We start from the raw sequence: 24,819 nt of genomic DNA on the forward strand, positions 1-24,819 counted from the left end.
ATTATATTTTTAAAGCTGTTTTCTAAAGAACTTTAAATATTCGCGCTTGAATTTAATCAATCAACGTCGCTATTTCACCATCTACTCAAGAATTATTGCGATAAAATAGCAAAAAAAATTTTTTTTACATAAAAAACTATATAAAAAAAAAATAGAGTGAATAAACTTCACGAAAGTTATTACGCAGTGGACAGCCTCAAAAATATTTTCACTTCAATTCGAGAACTCACGTTGGAATTCATGAATATGGATAATACAGACTCCCGTCCTAGGCATACAACTCTGGTATTTTTTCCTTATGGAATTTTTACCCAGGTTATTTTTATTTTACAACTTTTTGGCTTTTAGTACTGCATATACTCACGTATATGTAGTAATATGAAAATCAAATTCAAATTTTCTCAAAAAAAAAAAAAAAATAATATTAATATTAATAAAGAGAGTTATTCAATTTTATTATTAAAAATTTTTTTTTCTGAGAATAAGCCATAGAAATAAATGCGTACACTTACCCAGACTTGACGAAGTTAGCAAACGCTTGAATAAGACTTTCAGACATAGTCATATCGGATTTAGTGTAATTAGATCTTCGAAAATATCCAAACCCATCTACAAGTGGCGCTCCAAAAACATAAGGCAATTCTTCTCCATGGACGGTTCCCATTTTCTGAAAAAAAATTCAAAATTAAATTTATATTCTAATTATAAATCCTTATCTGTTGAATTTATCTCGTAGAATATTTGGATTTAACACTGTTTATTTAGTGTATAAAAAATTTGAACACGAAAATAATGAATATGAAAACAATAATATAGAACAATAGCCATATCTAAAAATATCACATTGGACAAACAGTAGAGTTTACATCTCTAGAGGCTCATTGGAAATGAAAATGACAGCCGTTGGAAAATGGTTCCCACAGGAAACTCGACTCCTCGTGGAGGACAGGGTTGCCAGATTAGTTGAGCCGACTCCCTGGATGGTTATAGTCATTCGTTCGTTCGTTTGTTCATTCGTTCGCGAAAAGTGACTATACCTCGGCTCTTTTAACTGTCTGTTCAAACGAGAGAGGATGCTTCGGCTCGTTTGTATCAGTAACATATCGTCGACGAGCGACGTTGTGTATCTTTCAGAAGCTCCCTAGTGACGACTTTCAGCCGAGCCAGGACTACTAGGACATCACCCCGCGAGATTTGCTATCGATTTTTTCTCCTCTCGATTCCTATTGAATTATTTTCATCCTCGTTATTCTGCACCATATAAATATATACCGTGTGCAGTTATGCCTTTGACAGGGTGCTCAAACAGCCATTTTGAAATGACGTGACAATTTATTGTACAACTTTGGAATAGATGTCGTTGTACAAAAGTACTTGAATAGAATAATTAGATTGATCGGTTGCGATACGTTCCACTCTAACATTTATTTTTCTTCACTCCACCCTCTCTCTTACTGCGTACTTAACTATACATATCTACGTGCAATCTTTGAAATATATATATGTATATAATATAATATACATCTGTTCGCTGAATCTAATGTCGTCTTTTCTTTAGCCTAGTACTCTTGGCAACGTCTTGACAATGATGAAATTCAGTTTGCAAAACAACTCCAGCAAACTGACGCCTCACTGAGACAATGACAAAATACATGTATATATGCATATATATCTATATATAAATATATATAATCTTGTACAATTCATAGTTTCTTGTACACATTGTCACGTTCTGTTCCTACATTTCACATTTCGAACTTTGTTTCAATCGGAATTACAAGACGTATTCAAAATTGCTCATCTCGCTGTTATAAACCCACACGGTTTAACTTCTTTGTACATTGTGTACTTAATTAAACATTTTGTATAAGTCAAAGTTTTTGTTTTAAATTTTCTATATTTAGCATCAAGAAGTGCATTGTGTATAATAATTAATACTTTTTACTTTTATCATTTTTGCGTAAAAATATTTTGTCAAAACTTTATTTCGTCTATTGTATTTTTGAAACATTCAAATTATTTTTCGATCTCGGTAAATTTAAATTAATGAGAATAAACGAAATAAAATTGATTGTCTTTTATATTGGAGGATAAATTGTTAGCAAAGTGTATTAAATATTTCAATAATTAAATTAGCACACGGTAATTACTTCTTCTAACATTTGGATTAATGTAATTAAAAGGAAATCCAGTTTAAGCGACACCTTTGAGAGTATTAAGATCAGCGGCAGGCTAAAAGAGATTTAAAAGCATTACTCGATCTTGTAAAGTGCAACGAATATTTATTTCGTCAATATCAAGTAGACCAAATATTAATGAGTTTAATGGAATTAAAATGAGTAGGGAGTTGAGTGAAAAAACTGTTTAATTAACTTGAAACAAAGGAACGAAATAAATGTCGCTGAGAGGAAATCGTAAAAAATGACAATATTGGTGTTTGAAAAGTCGTGAAGATTGAAGTATCACCGTAAAGAAAAGGGCGCTCAAATGGAACTAGAGAACTGGCGATACAATATCGTCTGGAGATGTGTAGACATCAATTTTGTGGGATTGAAAAGGGGGCCAAAAGTTTCGAGTCTACAGACTACTTTACCGTAGAGATCGAATAAAAGAGTGTCTGGAGACTCTTTCGTGGTTACACATACTGATTCACCAGGGCCTTCTGTTCACAGTCGACGGCAATGTTGCAGACATGAGATATAGAAACTCAAGACCTCGTATAGAATTCGTTGAGTATTGGTAGTGCAATAGATTGTCGCCCTTTCAATAGATGTGGTTAGTCTATTGAACAATGCCGCTAACTTTATACTTTTTTGCTTTTATTTTTTAACACATAACGTGAAAAATGTACAATCAACGTAATAATGTACTGGAAACTTTCAATCAATAATTTAATTATTTTTTAGTTCAAAAAAAAAAAAAAAAAAAAACTATTTCAACAAGTTTTAATTGAAAATATTATCATGATTTAGAAAAAAAAGAGTTGAATTCTCAATACAGATTAAAATATGGGGGTATAAATTAAAATTCATGAGGATAGAGAAATTTGCGTGTGAATGTGTTCATTAAATTTCAATACATAAATCCAAGAATTTAGAACAATATACATAATATAAATTGTAAAAGTTTATGTTGAAATTTATTTCAGCAAAATCAACCTTCAAATTTATTATTTTATATTTAACTAATAATAACAATAATAAATTAACAATAAACATAGTGGAAAGTTTTATGGATTTCTGTTAAAGTTTTTACATTTAATGTTTACCATTAGTTTTTTCACACTTTATTTTTCAATACTGAAGAAATTTTATTCGATCTGAGAATTGTTTTTGTTGAAATAGAATAAATGTTAGTGTAAACGGGGTTTAAAAACGTGATTTCTGTTGATTTGAACATCAAATTTTTTACTCAATCGATTTAACCAATGGAATTAATATAAATTTATTTAATATATTTATTTCGTGAAGTGGTTTTAAAAATACACGCCATTTTTATTTTGATCGGAGTAATAGTAGTAAGGAGAGATAGTGTCTGACACAACGTCATATGATACTACTACTAGGATTGGTTCTACTCCTGCCATGCAGCTTCATTCTGATGAGCATCGATTTTACATAATGTCTAAGTCACAGAGGCACTAAACTTGTGGTGAGATCACGTACCGATTAATCGCAATGGTCATGGGCTCTGGCTATCTGAAGTACGTTATCCTAAATGGTATTGCCATGGAATCGATAGCCATTACATCGTTTAAATGATGCAAGAGCCATAAGACAGTATCGAACTACAAAATTATGAGCTACAAATTGAAAGCAACGAAACTCGAATAACTCAAGTTAATAAATAATGTCTAAAAATTTTCTTAGGGTTTTTTTTATCCCATTTTAAGAACAATAAATTATTTATCAAGCCAGCCGAGGTATTTTATAAGAGTACGACAGATGCCTGAGTGTCATCGGACTTGAGTGTTTTCTCGATTGGCAAAGGCGACAAAATAAAAGTCAAAAATAATCGGGTGTTGGTGTGTGGGTGTATAGATGAGCGTCCAACGAACTAACACACGAGACAACCGAGTAGGTGGATCTGTAAACGTCAGACACTAAAGGAGGGTTAAATGATTAAACGATGTCCCTTGCTGTCCAAGCACACATGTCTCACATCGTTTTTTATTTTTTTCCTCAATTGTTTACTTAACAAAAAAAAAAAAAAAAAAAATTTTTAAAACCATTTTTAGAAAAAAAAAATATACGTTATTTGTGAAATTGTTTTCCGGTATCTCATGTTTACTCAACACTCTTGTTATTACTGACATTATCACATTAAATTTGTCAATCACAATATCTAGGTAGTGTACTCTTTCATATGTATTAATGGTTGTCGTGGGCTTGATTTATTGTATGAGAAAAAGATATTTATACCCGTCGAGTAGGTTAACAAATTGCAGTTGTCATGTCAATGGACGGTTTGCGACGATCTGTTGAATTATACACAACTTTTTTTTATTCATACATCAAATTTATATATTTTTTTATAATCATATCATACAATATATTTTATTTAAAAAAACTAATAGAAATTTCATTCTAAAAAGTTTTAAAATAACACTTAAGTTCATTAGAGATTTTTATTTTCATTAATTATAATTGACGTTTCAAAGAAGAAGCAAAGGGCGGTGGTATAATAATTACGTTGTTGTAGCGAGTAGTTGAGTTATGTCGAAACTTTTAACCTGCCACTTCGAAAATCATGGATAATTGCACTTGATCTATTTTAATTTAATTATTTAATGTCGACTTTATTTAAAAAATTTTTTTTCTTGCTACTGATAGCTCGTTACTGTAATACGTTTTAATGATATCGAAATGTTGAAAAGACTCGTTGCATCATTAACGAGTTAATTGCAGTGCTACAAAGTGTGCACAAAGTGATGAGGATAATTGATGCAATTAACTTTGTGCTTTTAAATATATCGATTTAACTTTAATAAATATCAAAGTTATACCTTTAAGTGTTAAATATATTTTTCATTTACAGTATCACTTATTCACTATTTAAGTGACTATTTATATTATAATGAGTATTTGTATTAACTTGACGTAATTTTCTTAGAATTTAACATCTGACTATTAGTTCTCTTACACTACTTGAAATAAATTTGTGTGATTTTAGAAACGTGTGGTACTAGAACCCACGATACTCACAGCAAAAGTTAGACTATAGTTATATTTCTATATATATATATATATATATGTAGGTGCATATAAATGTTGAGTATTCAAATTACAGAGTAAAATGTCTTTTAGAGGCTGTTAGAAGTTCGTATAAGATGTATAAGGACTGCTTTCTGTTTAAAGCACAAGAGAACTTTGCTAAATTGCAGCTGAGGTAAAATTTATCCAAAGAAATTGTTCTCACAAAACCTTTAAGAAAAAAGTAACATAAACATAATATAAATATGAATAAATTAATTTTTAGTCATATAGAACTAAAAAATTAGATATGAACAAGTCATTTAAAACGTTGTCGTAAAAAAATTACTCGATTCTTTTATTTTCTAAATATGCGTCTCGAAGTTTTAAATAATATATTAGAGCAAACGTAGAATTTTTTTGTATGGATAGCTAGTTTATCATACTAATGGAGATACTCAATGAAAATAAATAATTTTTTCCAAAAGTTATAGATATTTTTTTTTATTATTTAGTAGTATTTTATTTACGGAATTGAAAATAATGAAAAATAAACATACAGACGTATTGTTTTAAATCAACGTTTGTTTTATTCAAGTACGCTTCAATAGAAAATTGATTTATTTTTCGAGATATGCAGAAAAAATTTATTCATGGGAATATTATTTCAAGAAGACAAATAAAAATGCTTTATTATTTTTTTTTTTTTTTCAAAATTTTGGTCATTTATTTATTTAACTAGTTAGTTTGTAAATTTTTATTTTTATTTTATAGTAAACAAATTGAAATGTTTGTTTAAATTACATAAATATATATATATATATATATATATATATATATATATATATATATATATGCCTACATCTCTGAGAAAATGATGACGATCTACCGTTTTCTAAATGTATCGAAAACTTTAGAATTTTCAGGTTAATAAATCTATTGATTATTTGTATTATTTTTTTTTTGGGTCAGTAACTTTGAATCAGAAGTTAAAATTTGAAAATTAACAATGACGATAGCAATACCGGTGACCAAACTACAAAAATCTGCAATTTTACCGAGCTTTGAGTGCAATAGGTTTTTCAGGTCATTGCGTCCGAATTCAAAGTTAAAATTAAAAATTACGGTTCCAATGTCGATTACCAAACCGCAAGCAAATACAAATAAATTCCGAAAAAAAATAACTATCGGATGGTCATTGAATCGGAACCTGAAGTTAAAATTGATTTTGCATGTTATTAGATTTTGGTTTTAAATTCGTTCTTGATGACTTGAAAACCACTGTTACCGTGTGTTAAAAAAAAAATTCGATGAAAAGAAAAACGTAAGACATTATTGATACTTAAATAACGTCATTTGTTCTATGAAAATACTTTTCAGCATCGTTTACTTTTGATAAAATAGTTGAAGCGTTAAACTCGAATTCGTGAAACTTTCTGAGTACTTACATATTACAGTTATATATGTATACATATGAATGTATAAGACGAGAACGTGAGAGAATTGAAGCGCGGAGAAACTAGGTTTTATTTGCCATTATTTTGTACTGAGAGTTGAGAGTAGTGTACCGCGAAAGTATGAGTTCTGTACTACATTTTTCTCATGTTAGATCAGTAAACACTGAGGTATTATAGACAAACGAACTGTATGTGTGTTGAGTTTTACCATTGAAAGAAAAAGAAACTTCTATTTCACATGTAAAACTAACAAACGCACAATCTTGATATATATTCACATTGAACAAATATCGCTGAAAATTCCTTTCCTAGATACACATCTGTCATTCCAGCATTCCAAGCTTTATATATACATCTTCTGAATATAATTTAAATTTCCGAGATGGCGCACAAACGAAAAAAATAATGACAGTAGTGCGAAAAAAGTTTTAGAAAAAGACAAGATTCAGGATAGAGCAAAAGGTGTTTTGCTTGATGGCATCGCGATACCGCAAAGACCTCATCACGGCTTGTGACTTTCGTATATATTTAAATTCAAATGAATGAAACCAGCGATATTCACGATACGATAGTGTGTCTTTATAGATTCTTCTTTTGCTATACTTTTTCGTCACGTCATGCTCAAAGTTCAATTTATTTTTTCATCCTTCCCACAAAAATCCTTATTCAGATTTAAATTATCTGATTAAATCATTTGATTTCATTCTATGTTTCATCATTGTTATCACACAACATTTATCTTTTAGTAATAAATAAATCACGAGATCAACGAAAATTTAAATTTTCTATCAGTTCTTTGCATTTTTAATTCATTATCAAATTTAATAATGTTCCATAAAAAAAATAAAATATTCAGATATTTAAAAGCCTGCTCATGTTTGAATAAATACAATACGAAATATTATTGTTTTTATAGATAGTTATTATAAAAAAAAATCATTTTATCATTATCAGTAGTCTGAATGGATGCTCACAAAATGGCGTCGGATTCTAGGGGTGCGAAAATACATCGTACAATGTCATGATGTCCATGAGAAACAATGCCTCTGGTTGGTTTACTGGGTATTGTTTCTATTGCCTATTATTTTCGTGTCGCTCACGTAAACACAAATACCAACACAACGTAAAACAATACAAACACACACTCACACAATACATCTGCGTGTATATACCTGTGTGTTTATACAATACGTGAATATTGTGTATGCTTATTACAAGGACTCATTTCGTATATATTAGTACGTAGATTGTGGTATTTTTGTCATGGTAGTGCATATAATTTATACATAGCTAGAAAGCTTCCCATTTCTCCATCTTCGTGGTCTTTGTATGTCTATATATATTCCCTTATCTCAGGTTGGTAGTCCAGGTCATTTTAACACTCAGTCTTTAGCCTTTTCCATTTCTATTTCGATTTGAGCTCTATCCGGAGAGCTTCCACCTCGCTACCAACGGGCTTTCACTATATAATACTATATCCATGTATACGTCTACCTCAGTGGCTTGTTTTCTTCCTGACTCAATCCTCCAAGTTATATACCCCGTTGTGGCACGAACTATTTCTATTGTTTCTCAAACTCGACCCCAACGAGTCATCGTGACTTTTCCAGCAAGATGAAAAGACCAAGAGACACGACCTATCGCCTTGCCGAACTGTCTAAATACAGAGTCAAGACTCACATAATTTTATTTTATTTTAAAATAATAGTATGCGTACATACACTCGTACTTTTTATTATTATATGTATACTTTTTAAGATCAAGACCAATTAAGCTCACTTTAGTACCAATTTTATTTTCTTCAGATTTTTTATTCATTTTATTCATGGATTTTTGTTATCATTAAATTGAATTTTTTTGCGGAAGATGATAGGAAAATGTGTCGGATTTAAATAAATAAAGTGATAGAAAAAATGGGAAAGAATAACGTAGCGTTTTCTCCGCTTGAAAATTCCCAAAGAAAATACGCAGCGAATGCAAGAAGAGATGAAGATCATGGTGAAGAACAAGAAGAACAAGAAGAAAAGAGAAATATTCCCAGCATGACGGTTTCTTTTAACTCTATTCATTATTATATATACTTCGCTAATTAATTCTGCAAAGAACGACACGAACGTGAGGAAAGAGAGAAAGAGAGAGAGCCTATTGAAATCTTCTTGGGTTATTTCAAAGTAAAGAATACCGGATGGATGCTCTCAAACTGTACAAGAGAGAATTTGTGCTTGACTATTTTCACGGGTTTTATTCTTCTTCAATATTCAATTAAAGAATCTTTTTATTTACTTATTTATTTTTACTCTTTAAATAAGAATGACTTCACTAGAAAAAATAGAAAACTATTTTCTTTACTCAGAAGTATTTCTTCTTCTGATTGTTTCAATAGTAAATGTTCTTTGTTTTTTGAATCTGTTATTTATTTTTTATTGACGACATTTTAGAGCGCATTATGATACGGAAGAGTTAAAAATATGAATGATTTTTTTGTTCTTGCTTCGTTTGCTTCATAGACTGTTTATGATTTGGAGTATTCACCAGTGAAACTCCAACCCATTGAAAAAATATTTTTACGGGTATAAGCGATGATCTTTCTGGTAATCGTCGGACACGGGAGTAGAGTTATACCTGCTATGCCGAACTGTCTAAATACAGTCAAACAGATAGCTCAAGTTGAGGTGAATTGAAATATCAAAGAGCACTTCAAAGCTCAAAGTACATTGTTGAAATGTTCTTAACGGTCTAACGGTCGTCATTTTAGATACCGTCAAATACATGCATGGTTGCAAGTGTGAGAGAGATAAAAGAATAGAGAAAGTCTATTCGTATGGAATTCACGGGAATTTTCTGTCTTCTCACGCTTTCTCACCACGTGTGGTACATATTTAAGAGAATCTCTTTTACACTACAATGATACTTTACTGTTTAAATTTTTTAGTTTTTTGTTGAGTGCAAAGAATGTACTTACAAGAAATTCCATTTTTTTAGTTTACTCTGACGTATTATGTCAACATTACATTAGGATTTACTTAACTCTATTTTCAATTTAAAAATTTTGAAAGTATTTCATTTTAAAAATTATTGGCTTAATTTTATATTACAAAATGTGATTATTTATTTTTTATTGATTGAACCGAAAAAAATAATTTAACTACGTACAATTTATATTTTAATTATTTAGATCTATGTACATGAACGTAATGCCACTAACTTTATTTATTTTTTTAACACATTTCATAATTAAAATTTTTATTTTTACAAAATTTCAAATTAATAGAATGCTACTGACAGCTAATGAAAATTACGATTGTTAATTACTACCGTTTGATCCATTCATTCACTGTCTTGGTCAAACTTCTATTATTAAATATTTGGGGTTACTTTGAGTAAATTAATTAATAGAATGCTGACATATCTGTATTATTAATTCACTTTGTGATTATTGATGGAGTTGAGAGAGCTTTCATAGTATTTGGTAGAGTGTATGGTAATTCTATGAGGTTTAGTTTTTGTATAAATCTCATTACATAAATTATTAAAATATTTCTATTATTAATACGAATTCATTTTACTATACTAACAATCGTCATCTAGATATTAAAATTAGCCCAGAATATCTGGCTTTGAATTAACTATTTATTTTTTAATTTTAATTCCAAGAGTTTTTATCAATCTTCAAAGCTATATTTTAAATAAAAAATATTTCTGTTTAAAAATTACAATAACATATATTAAATACAAAATTATGAAATTTTTCGATCGAAAATTTGATCAAACTTTTAAAATAAATAATCATAAAATTTTACTTGAAAAGTTTAATTTATAGTTCTTTGAATTATCTTTAATTGAAAAAATTTTCAACTTTCTGTGAACATGTATAACAATCAATACTCACAGAAATGACGTAATCGAAATTCATTAAGCTGTTTCTGCATTAAAATTATTTCCGAAATGAAGAAACTTTGAGAGAAACTAAAACGAAGGAAGACGAAAGTTTAAAGTTTCAAGTGGAATAATGTTGTGTACAGTTTAAAAGCCACCAAAGAAGACATAAAGAAGGCTACAGTATAAAGAAATATAACGTCAAGTCTTAAATAGAAGGAAACTTGATGCCAGAGAGTTTTCATTTTCTTGTAAGCTAAATGGGTGAAGGGACTGGGAAATAGCAATCGTGCCGAGTGAACATTAAAGGTCGTTTGTGGTAACGTTAAGAACGTTAACTTGCCGCAGAATTCACATTGATGTCCCAGTGTGAATCGATGTGATGACACGTTTAGTACTGCTAAGAATTCATTGCTCTGTCTCAAGTAATGTTACCATCGGTTCCTGGATGAGCCTCGATGAGCCTCAACAATGTTCACGTCTGCCGTTGACAATATTTAAATAATGAGAAACCATAGATGATGATGAAGATGATGAGACCAGTGGTGGCTGCTCGCAAATACTAAATTTCGTCTATTATAATCAGTTGTGAGTGAGGGAGACCAGAAATCCTGGAGTCAATCATTCTCTCTTAGGCTAGTGCACAATTTCCGATGACGCATAGATTCAGATGTGTATGTGTTTGTGTGTGTGCGTGTGTGTGTGCACTACCGATTGTTGAGACGATACATTATTGGAGTTGAATGCACCTGCGTATGTATATTATTGTGTTATAACTACATTAGAAGCCATATGAGTGAGTGTGTGTATACACATATATGCATACGCAGAATTTCATGCTGCTCCATTGTCATCAGAGGAACCTGAAACTCGGCTACCTAACATCTTCCCCTCCGTATTCAATGCGTGATAACGTGATGGTACGACAGATCGTAATCCGGAGGAGACCCTAGAGGCAGTATCGCAGATGTGAACCGAGACGACAGGAATTATTTGGGCTTACTCCTGATGAATTGACAAATTATATCAATTCATGTTATACTGAACACTAAATAAACTTTACATTGCTACATTTAATATCACTTAGTACACGATAATTAATTGCCCGATTATAAAAAAGAACTGAGATTTTAATTAAATCTTAAATTTGATTAGATATTAATTATAATTTCATTTCTATAATTAAAACTTAATTAAGACATAAAAATCTTCCAGTTAAAATAAAAAAATTTTATCTGTTGAGATTTTTTTTTTTTTAATTTCCTTGAGAGTATCGGATTAATTTTTTTTTCTTTATTTAATTTAACAGACGAAATTACATTCCCGGATATATAATTTAAAATGATTTAATAATTTTATTTAAAATATTATATCGTCTGAGGAAGTACACTATAATTAATACGACTAAAAAAATTAAATTAAAATGATTCATGTTTATTTTTTTTTTCCATTAATTAAATTTTCTTTGTATATGAATAAACTTTTAATGATGGGGTATAATACCATAAAAATGAAGCGTTCTTCATAAAATATCAAGTGGAATATGCACCAGTGAGACTTGAACACATTAAAAAATATTTTTTACGGGTAGTTGTGTGTTAGTCCTGCAACGATCTTTTTGATAACCACAAGACACGAAAGTGGGGTTACATCTGGCATTTCGAACCGTCTAAATACAGTATCCCTGAGTAAATATATGAAGTATTAATTTGAAACTTGAGATGGCAGTGAATGCAGTTTCCCAGCCTAGCTAATCTTGAGCTAAGTAGAAACGGACATTGCGGTACGCCATGTGCACCCGCTGCTCGTGCTCGAGTGTTCGGGAAATTAATTTCGAGGCAAGTAAGGGATTTGCGGAACTCATACTCGACCTTTTGTTATGTGAAAAACTTTACCAAGCACCATCAAACCAGATGTAATAAAGAGAGACCAAACTACATATGAGTATTCCTTTGATGCTCTGATATTTCTCTTTCGCTTCTTCTTCAAGTATCATGAAGATAGAGAACTACTTTTCTAAGCTACAAACGAGAACGAGTGAATTTGAAAATCCTCGAAACATTCTAATGTTCGATCGACTGTAAAAAATCTGAATAACTCGAAACCAAAAGAGCAAGGATGTTGAAATAACACCAATAATAATAATAATAATAATAATAATAATAATAATAATAATAATAATAATAATAATAATAATAATAATAATAATATGTACATAGAGAAAAAAAATCATTGGAGCAAAATCGATTTACGTGATATTCGCGAGTCTTTCGCAATTGACATTGAATTATTCTTCACTGGTGACACGATTTTCCGTGCACTACTCGACAACGAATGAGCGACTTTTTCATCGTAATGGGGTAACATTATACGCTGAGTTGTTTTTTGCCCTCTTATTCCATCCGTTACTCCTCTCTTTCACTTGATCCCTCTAACTGTTATTTCACAGTGCAATAAAACTCATGCTGGAAATGAAACTAAATCGTAAAGGGAGTAAAAGAGAGGATAAGTTAAAGGAGTGAGGGTTGTTCTAGAGATTCCTTTCTCGCGCTATTTTACCTGTTTTATCAATACCTCTTTCTCTGTTTCATATATATACATACACTTTAATACTATACTTCTTGCTAGTTTTTTTTCTTTTCATTCTTATTGCTACGCGTAACTACGTGCCACATCGATCTCACGAGGACTTTGATAAATTATCCAAGTGGAAAATCGACGGGTGAACTACGTACGTTTAAAGTTTAATTATCATCGGATAAAATCGGTAGAAAAATAGATATTGCTCAATAAATTTATGAATTTACATTGTATCAAGCATAAACGTTTTATGAAAAATTTTTTATTTAAATTTTCCATAGCAAAAATTTATTGAGTGTCTTCTCATCGTTAATAGTCGAAAACGTGTTGCCTTGATATATAAATATTTTACAAACATGACCCTTAAGTATAAGTATGATGTGCGAGTAATAGGATAGAAAATACTCAACGGTTACTCAGCATACATATGAACAGTATATATACTTTTTTCTATACACTCTACTGTAAACTAAAGAGCCTGGTTTCAGTCACCGCACGTGCGAACATATACTATCTAGTTTACAGGATGTTGATATCCAGCCCGGAACAAGGGTAATGCGAGCACACTCGCACCCCAGTGCGCAAGAATTCACGTTCATGTACCCTAGGATATTCGCATCGGAAAGTTTCAATACCTCTACAGCTCATACTCTAGTAGCAGTAACAGCAGCACCAACCTTGGTTCTCTGCGTCTCCTTATTCTCTGTTGTCTCTTTCTGTTTTTCCTACTTAAACTCGTCGTCTCCGTAGTTTCGCAGTTCACGCGCGTGAAGTCGAGTAACACAGCGTGTTATCAATTCTACTCACGGCTATGCTTTGTTGTCTTCCGAGATATTACTCTTTGCTAAAAATATTATACACTTTTTTGCTACAAAACATTGATAAACTCTTACTTTGTCTTTAAAAGTACTAAAATTAAATATTGGATTTTGTGAAGAAAATGAAAATTTTTTTTCTCCACTATTTGATACTTTTTTTCTTCGCAAATTTAATAATAATCATCGTGAAATGAAATGAAATGTATCGAGCATGAAATTGGTAAAATTTATGTTACATTTTGTTGAGAATATTGGACTTTAAGGTTCTTTTATTATTTGGAGTGAGATTGGCATATGAATTTGAAGTAACCGCGGAAACGTCCTTTTGCTGTCGATGTCGACTTTCATCGTTTCATTGCTTGCTTGATATGTTTGTATGAATAATGCAACCGAAGCTATTCTAAAGTACATATACATATTTGAAATATAAAATATAAAAAATAAAGAATCGGATGATAAAGACGATGAGAATCAATATCCAACGTCAAATCGTCTGGCTGGACGAAAATGGAATATTGAAATGTGAGATATAAAGTGTAGGTATAGGTATAGTCATACACATACATTACTTATTATGGAAAGATCTTCTTTGCGATTTCGAGGGGATTTTGCATGTCTTGCAAATAGGAATCGACAACTAGACGATCCACTTTCGGATCCGAGTTTTTGTACTTGGTCTTCATACATGAATTTCAATAAGTCATGAATCAATTCTAATTTATCAATAAATTTCCATTAAGGAGCTCGTTATTGTCATAAAAAAAAAATCAACAGTGTCATAATCAATAGAGAAGGTTTAGATTTTTTTTCTAAAGTAAAAAAAATTTAGACGGCCCACAAATTATGTCCTACTAACATATATATAAAAATACTATGGAATTTACTATTCCTCGGAACCATACTGTTTGCACGAAATAAAATGCATAACATGTGTGTAGGTTCTCGAAAAAAAAAAATTTCCGGAGGTTCAACTGAAATTGTGAAATGCAATATAACCGAGTGGCCATTAAAATTGTCACAAAGAGTAGCACCGTGAGAGTGTGTGTGTTGAGAACTACAAAAGAATTTATTGGTCTCTTCTATGGTACGGGAATTATTGCGTTACCGCGGTATTTATTGGAATTCAATGAAACGAATCACCCTGAAGTTGGCGCCAACGACGCGTCGATCGCGCGAAATTCCATTACACGAGTTCCGTATACTATTTATACGAATCAATGCTTGCGAGAATTCGATGAACGGACGACTCCAACGTAACTATATAATGCATATACATGTGTGCATATACACACTAAAGTACATATATGTTAGAATGACACGTAAAATATGCCAAGTAAAATCAATAAAAGTATGTTTTTAAAATTACAAAATTAAATAATTCCCCCGGGGTAAATAGATAAATTTTAATTCCCACAGATCAGGTCGTAAAATCGGGATGCAGAGAAATAAAAATTTTTTCGATTTTGAGTACAAATTTTTAATTGTAATTAATTTTTTTTTATTTTCGTGAAAAACGGAGTTAGCTAAATAAATGAATTTTTGATTTAAATTATTTGAAACTGACTATGAAAATAATGAATTACGATTTCGTCTCTATTTTGGGTAAACCTTGTGACTTCAAAATTATAATTTTTTCAGAAATCGGTCAAAACATCTATTCTGTCACACGTGCGTTAATGGGAACATTAAAATTCAAGTTTTTCGAGCATCCTGTTATAATTATTAAAATTTCACATTTTTACGCAAAAGCACTAAATAATGTTATTCACTTATAATTTTAATTTAAAAAAAAATTAGTTACGAGATTTACCCAGAAAGGGCACAATTTGAAATTAGTTTGAAAAAAAAAATTTTTATTGAAATTATTCAGTATTCTAGTTCGCTTGGCCCCATATTTCATGATATAGTTTACTAAATTAAGTTATAGCAACTGTTTTAAACATGTATTTTTAATAATATCTTATTAAATGACCACCGATAGTTATCGAGTTTGCCTGACAATAAATTACCAAACTATAAATGATTTATAGCAAAATAAAAATAAAAATCGCGAAAAATTAGATAACTGTTTCACGTGCATAATACAACATATATTCTATAGATAAGGAATCGGATTACTTTACTACTGAATAATACCGCAAATTAAAGAGAAGACTATTGAACGAACCAGTAATTCACAAACAAGTACCTATATCCTCGTTCATTAATCGAACCATTAAAACTCAATTTCAATTTCAATTTAAATAGAATTGATTACCGGATCGTTGGAGATCTGCATTCACTCTCGCTATTTATATACACCCTATACATTTTTATCTTTTTCATCATTTTTTTTTCCGCATCTTCTTTTATATAGTGTACACCACGATGGATATATTCCCACGAGCCTTCGTTCAAGATAATGGAGAAATTGATCGGTTGTGGATACGGAAGAACAAACAACTCGTCAAAGTCCCTCAACCTTTTTACTTCATTTTTTCTTTTTATTTTATTTTTCCTATTTCTCACCGAAATGGAAAAATCTCTCCGAGATCCCGTATGCACTGGCTATCTAGCAGAGAAACCAGAAAGTTACCAATCGAGATTTAGTTCAGGGTATATTGAAAAAGCTTTTATTCCATTCTCCGAACTTTATCTTTATCTATATCTATATCACCTAAAATCCCTGGATTTTCTTAAAAAAATATTTGCATTGGTATTCAATTCACTCATCAACGGTTTTATTAAGTTTATAAAATTTTTATTTCATTTCAAATTAACAAATAAATCACACTGAATAACAACTCTGCGTCATTTTATGGTTTTAAAAAAAATCGGAAATAATAATTTTATAAATAACAAAATAAATTGTAAAAATTAAACACAGCTATCATGAAGGTATAGACAGGAAATAAAAACTAGTAACATAAAAGTATGTGGAATAACTGGCGTCAGTAATATAACGACAATTCGTAAACGTCAAAGCACACCCGAAAATTGAAACGGACTTGCGTCGTTGATTCTCTTGTGATATTTCAATTAAATCCGCATGCAACATCCCCCATATTCATATATGTATGTATAACAATACACACATACGAAATATCTACACATACAATAATCGACAAATATATACACGTATTTAATCGTAAAACGTCGTCTGCATTTCACCGGAATGCCATCATCAGTAGTTTAAATTTTCAATGGTATTTTCATAGTCATCAAAGCACCAGCCCACATATATAGATATAGACGCAGCACTTATAAGTGCTCTAGACAAGTTTTATGACTTCGACAAACTCATAAAACAATTAAATTCTAAAGAGAAATAATAACAATAATATGAATGGTTTTACACTCACTCAATTCTGTCACAGCGATAATTTTACCCGTCAATTACTTTTACAATTGTAATTTATTATTGCCGCGGAAAATTAAATGAAAATTTTGTTAAAACTTTAAATTGTGTGATTGTCAAAATTTTGTACATGCATATTGATATATACAAAATATGCATAAGTGCTCTTACGATACATGAATATGCATATGCCTGTGACCTCTTTGTTGCCAATTATCGGTGTGTTTACGTTCAATTATGAACAAATTACAGTGCATCGATGTTGCTCGTTGTTGGAGTGAGAGATAGATGGATAGATAGATATATATATACAAGTCGTGTGTACCAGAGTGATGGAATAATGAAGAGAGAAAGAGAGTAAAATAGATGATTGTATTGGAGTTGAGCTTGCAAAGTGAGTGGTGAACTCATCGGCAATGCGCGGCATTGAAATCAATATCCGCGACACCCGGTGTCACGAGACCACTACATCCATAAACCATTTCCAACGTCTATTCTATTCTACTCTACTCTGTGCTGTTTTATATATATATATATATATATATATATATATATATTTATTATATGTATATTTATCACTGGTGGTTGACTGAAGCTATTACAATAATTATTACCATTAGTCATTGTTGATTATTGACCGTAAAAGTGAGTAATTCAGTGCTCTGCGATTTCAATTATTCATTCCCTTTTTTTATTTTTATTTTATTTACGCTCATATTTATTTGTTATGTAAACTGATTACAGAAGATGGATTTTAGTACTAGATTTATAAATTATCTGACTTATTAATTTCTTGTTAATTAAATTTATCGGCAGAAAATATGATATTGATAATATTTAGTACATGCACGGAGAGAAATTTATGGTAACAATTACAATATATTATGGGAATGGTTTTCATAACGCATGGTAACCAGTTTTTTTGAAATGTTGATTATAGGAACGGTGCCCATATATATTATAGTAATCGTTACTATATATATGGTAATAATTCCCATACATTGCGAGAATAGTTACCACAATATATAGGGTTCATTTCCATATGCACTTAGAAACCGTGGCAATATGGTCATAGGATTGGTTCTTATTTGCTTATGGGAACTTTTCTTATTAGTATGGTAATCATTATCATAATTCTTTCACATGCGATATGGAAACTGTTACCGTAATGATAGGAACTGTTCCCATACTTATGGAAACTTTTCCCGGAAAGTATGGGCCTACATCCCATAATTCGAAGTAATCATTACCATAACGGTATGTCATTAATTAAAATAAAAAATATATAACTCACCTCTGGATAATCGCCGTCCTTGGTTTGAAAATCAAATACGTAGAAATATGTTTTGGGCATTGGTTCTTTTTCGCTGTCAGGAATTGGCGTAATGTGAGGATTATTTGGTTGTCGTGTGTGACGAAGTGTAAAAAGATCACCAGTTTGTACAAGTGGCGCTACGAATTGTGCGTCACTCAATGCACGTACGCATCCGTCTCTCGTGTTTGATGGATGCTGCATTGTTCGTTCCCACTCAGTATACTCGTTCACGATCTAAGCAAACAAAAGCACAAAATGTTCTTTTAAACTAAAAATAAATACAACACTCTGAATAAAATGAATGAGTTTCGTAGTTAGTTCTCTCTTGTATTTTATATTCAGTTATTTTTTTTCTTCACTTTTATTTCTAATTCACATTGATTTTTTTTTCATCGCTTTAACAAATATTTTACTAAAGACGGTTGGTAGTAGTAGCGGTAGTTTTGTTGTTAGTATTTTATAATGAACCACTTTATTGAGTATTACGCAGTAAAGTAGCTTATAACCTGTTCATACATACACACACATACAGTAGACACGTTGAAAGTTTTCAAAAGCCAATACAAAGTTTGATAAGCTTTGAACCCTGAGTTTGTGCGCAGTTAATTTAACAGAAGGTTCATTTTAACGAATTAAAGTGATCTTGAAAAAAAATAAACTCAATGCATAAAACTTTATCCCGCATTTTTAAATAAAAAAAACAGCTCACTGTAAATTATTTCGTAACATTCATATAAATCGCTACTATAAATAGCAATTTATTAATGGATAAGCTTTAAAAATGTAACAATGTATTTTCTTATCATGAAAATGTAAAATGATCAGATTACAACCGATGCATATGCGATTATCTGACACTCTGGTGTCAGATATTGTCATAATTTTTATTTGCATTGTATAATATTTATTTATTTATATATTTTTTATCCCTGATATTCATTTGGTTTATCCAGCCATTGGTGTTGGTGTTAGTGTTGGTATTTTTGTTTATTTATAGTTTTTATTTATATTTAAAAATTTTATTTGTTTTGTTTATCCGATCCATTTATTTTATCCATATCCAAATACACCGTTTAACGGATGTTCAGAGATAACAGTTATATGCAGATAGATATATTTGTTATATCTACAGTACTGCTGTGAGTATCAGACTACCTAAATGTTTGTGATATGTGATCGAGGGCATTCGTTCGTCGATACATAACTTTTTTTTGTGTCAAACAGTATTTGATTTACTATTGTGCACATTTTTTGGATGAGTTACTTTTATATTTTCGTGTAAATTTATATTTTATTTTAACTTTAAACAACTATTGACTGGACAGATTTCTTTTTAACTTCTCACTATGAAATTTGAAATTTAAAAAAAAATAAGGAAGTTATTGGTTTCGGTCCAATTTTTGAAAATCGTTTTCTCCAGATGTCGACATTTTGAGCTCCTAGGAAGCTATTCTGACTATTTCCGGATGGACGTCCGTGTGTAAATTTTTTTTGTCCGACGATATTTTTGGAAGGAATCTCAATTCGAATGTAATTGGTGGCAATCGAGAGGGCTCACCAAGACTCAAAATTGATTAGATTTGGGAGTCGATCGTTTATGTAGTTTACATGTTATACAAAAAATACAAATAAACAAAATTTTTATGTTTAGGTTTTTTGCGTATAACTCATAAACCACTCGCTTAATTCGCCTCAACATGTAGTTGGTTCTAAGTCTCGCTAAGCTTTTTCGATTGCCTGATTCGGTTCATACGTTCCAAAGATATCGTCGGACAAAAATTATTTTTTTTCGGTGAAATATGTGATTTGTCTGTCTAACAATTTTTTTAACTCGGAGAGATTTTTTCTTCTTCGGATTATTATTTACTTACTGTATAAAATATTTCCGTGAGGTGATACGTGTAGGCATTCCTTACATAAGTACGTATTATTCTGTCTCGTCTTTCACCCTCAAAACCGGCTTGCACGTCTTTTTCAGCGAATCTCCACAATGCCTCACTTGTTGTTACGCCGAACAATAGATCATACTTGTTGTTACTGGTGATTGGCGTTCCAGGATCATTTCTTTTTGGAAGTTGTCTGTAAATTAAATAAATTTAGCTTAGGAGTGAGTAAGTAACTGAGGAAGTAATAAAGAAAGTAAGCAAGTAAATAACTAACTAAAGTTTCTTGCGTGAAACTTGTACATTAAATTAATCACGTGCATTAAAAAATTTTTTAAAAATAGTTTAATAATTATTTTACATTAATGGATTACTTGTTATGACAATCTATCATTTATGGTAATTTAAAATTAAATAATAAATTATGTCGGAAGTTTTATTTACTTACTTACTTTTGATCTTAATTTTATTGTAATAAAATAGGCTGGAGTAAGTGAAAAAATAAATTTATAAAAATTTATTTCTACTGACCCGGATCCTTGGAACTCTGGACCGAGATAGGAAAGAAGATCCTTGTGAAAATCTGGTTTTATGACAACCCCGTCGACACTGGGTCCGAAAGCACTGAGAAAAGTCGGCGCTTGTATGTCCGCTGACATGAGATCCTTGAGCTGAGTTTCACGTAGACAATCCACGATCAGCTCATGCTCTTTCAGAAGATCCGATGGTACAGAACAGTTTACTGCTTTCGCTAGTTTTACGGCGTACGTTACTGGATCTTCTACAACTGCCCAGGACGACAAGGCGCTGCCTGACAGTAAAATGGCTCTCTTAAAAAGACCTGGAAATAAAAAGTATAAACTATATTAAAAAATTTATCTAGATCAAAACATGACATATTTGTGGGCATTAAATTCTTTAAGTATAAAATATAAAATTTAAATAAATATTTATTTGAAAATATTTAAATAAAATATTGCCTCTCATAATATTTAACGTTATCTTCATAAATTTGAATATTACAATTCAACTTAAATTTGTTCACGGACTAAATTTATTTTTGAACTTAAATAGATGATTCCTTTAAAACTAGCGGGTTAGTAAACGTTAAGTTTAAATTTATTCCCACTATTAAAAATCACTTTTGTCGTTAAGCATAACCCAGGTGGGTAACTCGTTTCCTCATTTATCTTTTCTCGAAAAAAAATTATAAAATGATTGAGAGACGGAAAAAAATATTAACGAAAATTATGTGGCGTATTTTTAAGACCATATGATTTTTTTCGTTTATATTCTTGGCGACATGTCACCGAAACAACGTTATTGAGAGATAATGTCATTCGATAAACTTTTTTAAAAGACTTGAGCACAGCCTCTCGAGGTCGAGATCTTATTGCAACTGCCATCGTTGCTACTAGTACTTTCAGTTCATCATATACTTATTCTTGTTGAATTGACGATGCGCTTTTAAGTGACTTATTTAGTCCACGTACTTGACAAATTCATGGTACTACGAGAATTTATATAAACCAGCAAGTGCACTAAAATTCTTTCGTAATATTTTTCATCTTCTATATTTTATTTATCGAACTCATAAAGTTTTGATAGAAATTAAGACTTTATATATACATATAAATACTCATTCATTCAATAGAATTTATGTTTTTTTTAATAATAAAAGAGATCGTTAAATTTTTTTTTATATTTAATGGCCAAAAAAATTTGAATATATTTTTTTTAAATTTGCTGTAATGGTAAGGACTAGTAATTATATATGAGAATGAGACTAAGCTAAAGAAAAGGATTTTTATTGAAAGATATGTAATGCACTGATGCCTTCATCCGTTGGCAACAGCCAGAGTGTCATGTGTTTTGTTCGCATAAAGTTTGAAATTTTCACGGCGGGAAATCCGTATGAAATTCTCTCAACAATCTCCGGGACTCAAACCCACACCATCAACCGGAATTCATCCTAATTAGAGGCTGCTGAAGTAACCACAAGACAACCTCCTTCTATGTAGTCTGAAGTCCTTTGGGTTTACAAGAGTGGCCAGAATGTTACCAAAACCATGCTCCGATGAATTTTACTGTTCTCCCACCGGATTTTCTTTGCTAGTTTAAGACATGTATATGTATGTATGTATATATATATACATACATACATATCTCTTCAAGATCTTCAAGACAGATAGAGATATATATCCTTATTGTACGGCGTACATAATTAGTGTGCTCGTTTCGTAATAAGAGTATAAAATATAAAATAGCATAATCCTAGGATGTTTATTCTTTCATTAATTTTTTATCTCGTTTATTCTATTTCTTGGTTTTTATTATGTATAAATAATGAAAGAGCTTCTTCAGAAATACTCAGTGTGCAGACTATGGTGAATTTTTCATCTTGAGTTAACATATAGAATTATTTTTAAAAATAATTAACAAATTTAAAAAATGAGAAAATCTCATAACTTCCAAGAAGAGGGAACTCGGGAAAATGAAGTAGCTGGAGAAAAGATGGAATTTTTTATCCTGAATACGTCCAATTTTTTTACTTAAATTAAAAAAAAATAAAATAAACTTTCAATTGCCATAAAATTTGTTTTTTCATATTCGAGCAAAGTAGAATCCATTAAAAATATGAAAAAAAAAATTTCTACACAGAAAAAAAAGTTATCTTGAGTCAAGAAAATATTTTTGAAGACTACCGTTTTCGGGAACCAAGTCAAGATTTTCTTAAGCCAAGAGGATTTGTCTTGGTTAAAAAAAATTCGTCTTGGTCAGAGAAAATTACTACTTTACCTGAGAAATTTTAGGTCTCCAAAAAAATTTTCTTGAATCAAGAATATTTACCTTCAGTCGAGAATTTTTTTTTTCTGTGTAATTTTTAACTTTTACTCATATTCAGAGTACAGTGATTCGAGGGTGAATTTAAGCAACATACATTGCAATATAAATTTTGATTGCCCAAATTCAAAGTGAAATTCGTCACATTTGATTTCAATTAAAAAAAAAAATATATTACAATTTATATAGTTAATTTGGAGTGGAGTAAAAAAAATAATCGTCTGAATGAATTGAATAAGTTTTATGGTTAATATTAAGATAAAAGAGCAATATAAAGTATTTTACATCCGGAATGGTACTGGAAGAGGATCAAAATATCTATATATTGTAGCAGTATAGAATCAAAGTGAAGCCAGTAGCAGCAATGTGGATGAAGATCGCTTCCAACCGATTTTGGCTGGTGTCCAAACTCGCTCGTGTCCAAAGCTCACTCGGTTTGCTGATAAGGCAGAGCACAGCTCGTACCAAATCGCTGAGCGTATGCGTGATCACATCACCGTTATACAGGGAAATATTTTTTATTGAGAGGAGACCGACCCTTTTTTTTCCATTGAAATGCACACGGTGTTATCAAATATTTGGGGGTATTAAATAACTATTTGTCCTCCCGCGAGATGTGACACGTTAATAATCTTTCCCATCACAAAAAACAAACTCATATGTAAAAATAAAAATATGATATAAAAATATAGAAACAAATAACTGTTGAAATATGAGGAAAAAAAAATTGCGTGAGTTAATTTTAGAAAATCGTGACGTCGTAATCCAGCAGTAGAGCTGGCAACTGTCCAGGACACGCGTCTCCATATTGGGCATCAAGAAAAGTATTTTCCAATAGCGTGTCGGTGGATGTTGGAGGAGCGAGATCAAGTTTGAACCTAGGGGCACGTTCTCTTGATTTACGTTAGCGCATGTCGATATTTTTTCAACCAGTTCTTTTCTTTTATTTGCAATACATTTAACTTTTTATTGGTCATAAATATTAATATATATAGTCTAGACATTTTATTAATTATTTATTTCATTTCTCTTTACGATTAATTAATAAAAAGGTTAACGTTTGATTTATTTCGAAAAAAAAATCATAAAAGAAATTAAATTCTTTATTAATAAATTGCTAGAATTTTTCATCCCTATTTTTTTTTTTATCGATAATTTAAACTTCATCAGATTTAAATTAATATTTCCAATAAAATATTTAACCGATAAATATTACAAAATTTTAATTAGTAACCGCACTTGTGAATTAAATTTTGAAAGTAAACTAATTTTTAAATAATTAAATAACAAGAATTTTCACCCCAACACTATACTACTTGTTACTTTTAAACTGCTGTCCCAAAGGACTGGTTAAAATCTTTTGTTGTATTACCCTAGTCTCGCTTGATAGGTCATTAGACCCGCATGATAGTTTTATGTAAAATAATTGAAATTTACTTATACGAATTGCAAGTAGAATTGCAAGTACCTAACAAAAATTATTTAAAATAAATTAATAACCGGCACAGCTTTGAAAT

The 24,819-nt window shown here is 30.6% G+C and overlaps 1 protein-coding gene and 1 long non-coding RNA gene across 3 annotated transcripts in view; one reads left to right on the forward strand and one right to left on the reverse strand.

Annotated features, from left to right (window-relative positions):
* Positions 1–24,819, forward strand: part of LOC128667631 (uncharacterized) — a 176,292-nt gene that overhangs the window by 37,048 nt on the left and 114,425 nt on the right. The gene's annotated exons all lie outside the window — the stretch shown is intronic.
* The window catches only part of LOC103568162 (neuroligin-4, X-linked), a 132,435-nt gene that overhangs the window by 33,147 nt on the left and 74,469 nt on the right, over positions 1–24,819 (reverse strand). For both annotated transcript variants that reach the window (XM_053738550.1, XM_014440884.2), the window contains 4 exons: positions 20,990–21,299; positions 20,447–20,654; positions 18,555–18,809; positions 513–667 (listed from right to left, as the gene is read on the reverse strand). In XM_053738550.1, the coding sequence (XP_053594525.1) occupies positions 513–667; positions 18,555–18,809; positions 20,447–20,654; positions 20,990–21,299 (928 nt within the window). The remainder of the gene's footprint in view (positions 1–512; positions 668–18,554; positions 18,810–20,446; positions 20,655–20,989; positions 21,300–24,819) is intronic.

This window comes from Microplitis demolitor, chromosome 4 (genome assembly GCF_026212275.2).
Source record: "Microplitis demolitor isolate Queensland-Clemson2020A chromosome 4, iyMicDemo2.1a, whole genome shotgun sequence".
Classification (NCBI taxonomy): domain Eukaryota; kingdom Metazoa; phylum Arthropoda; class Insecta; order Hymenoptera; family Braconidae; genus Microplitis; species Microplitis demolitor.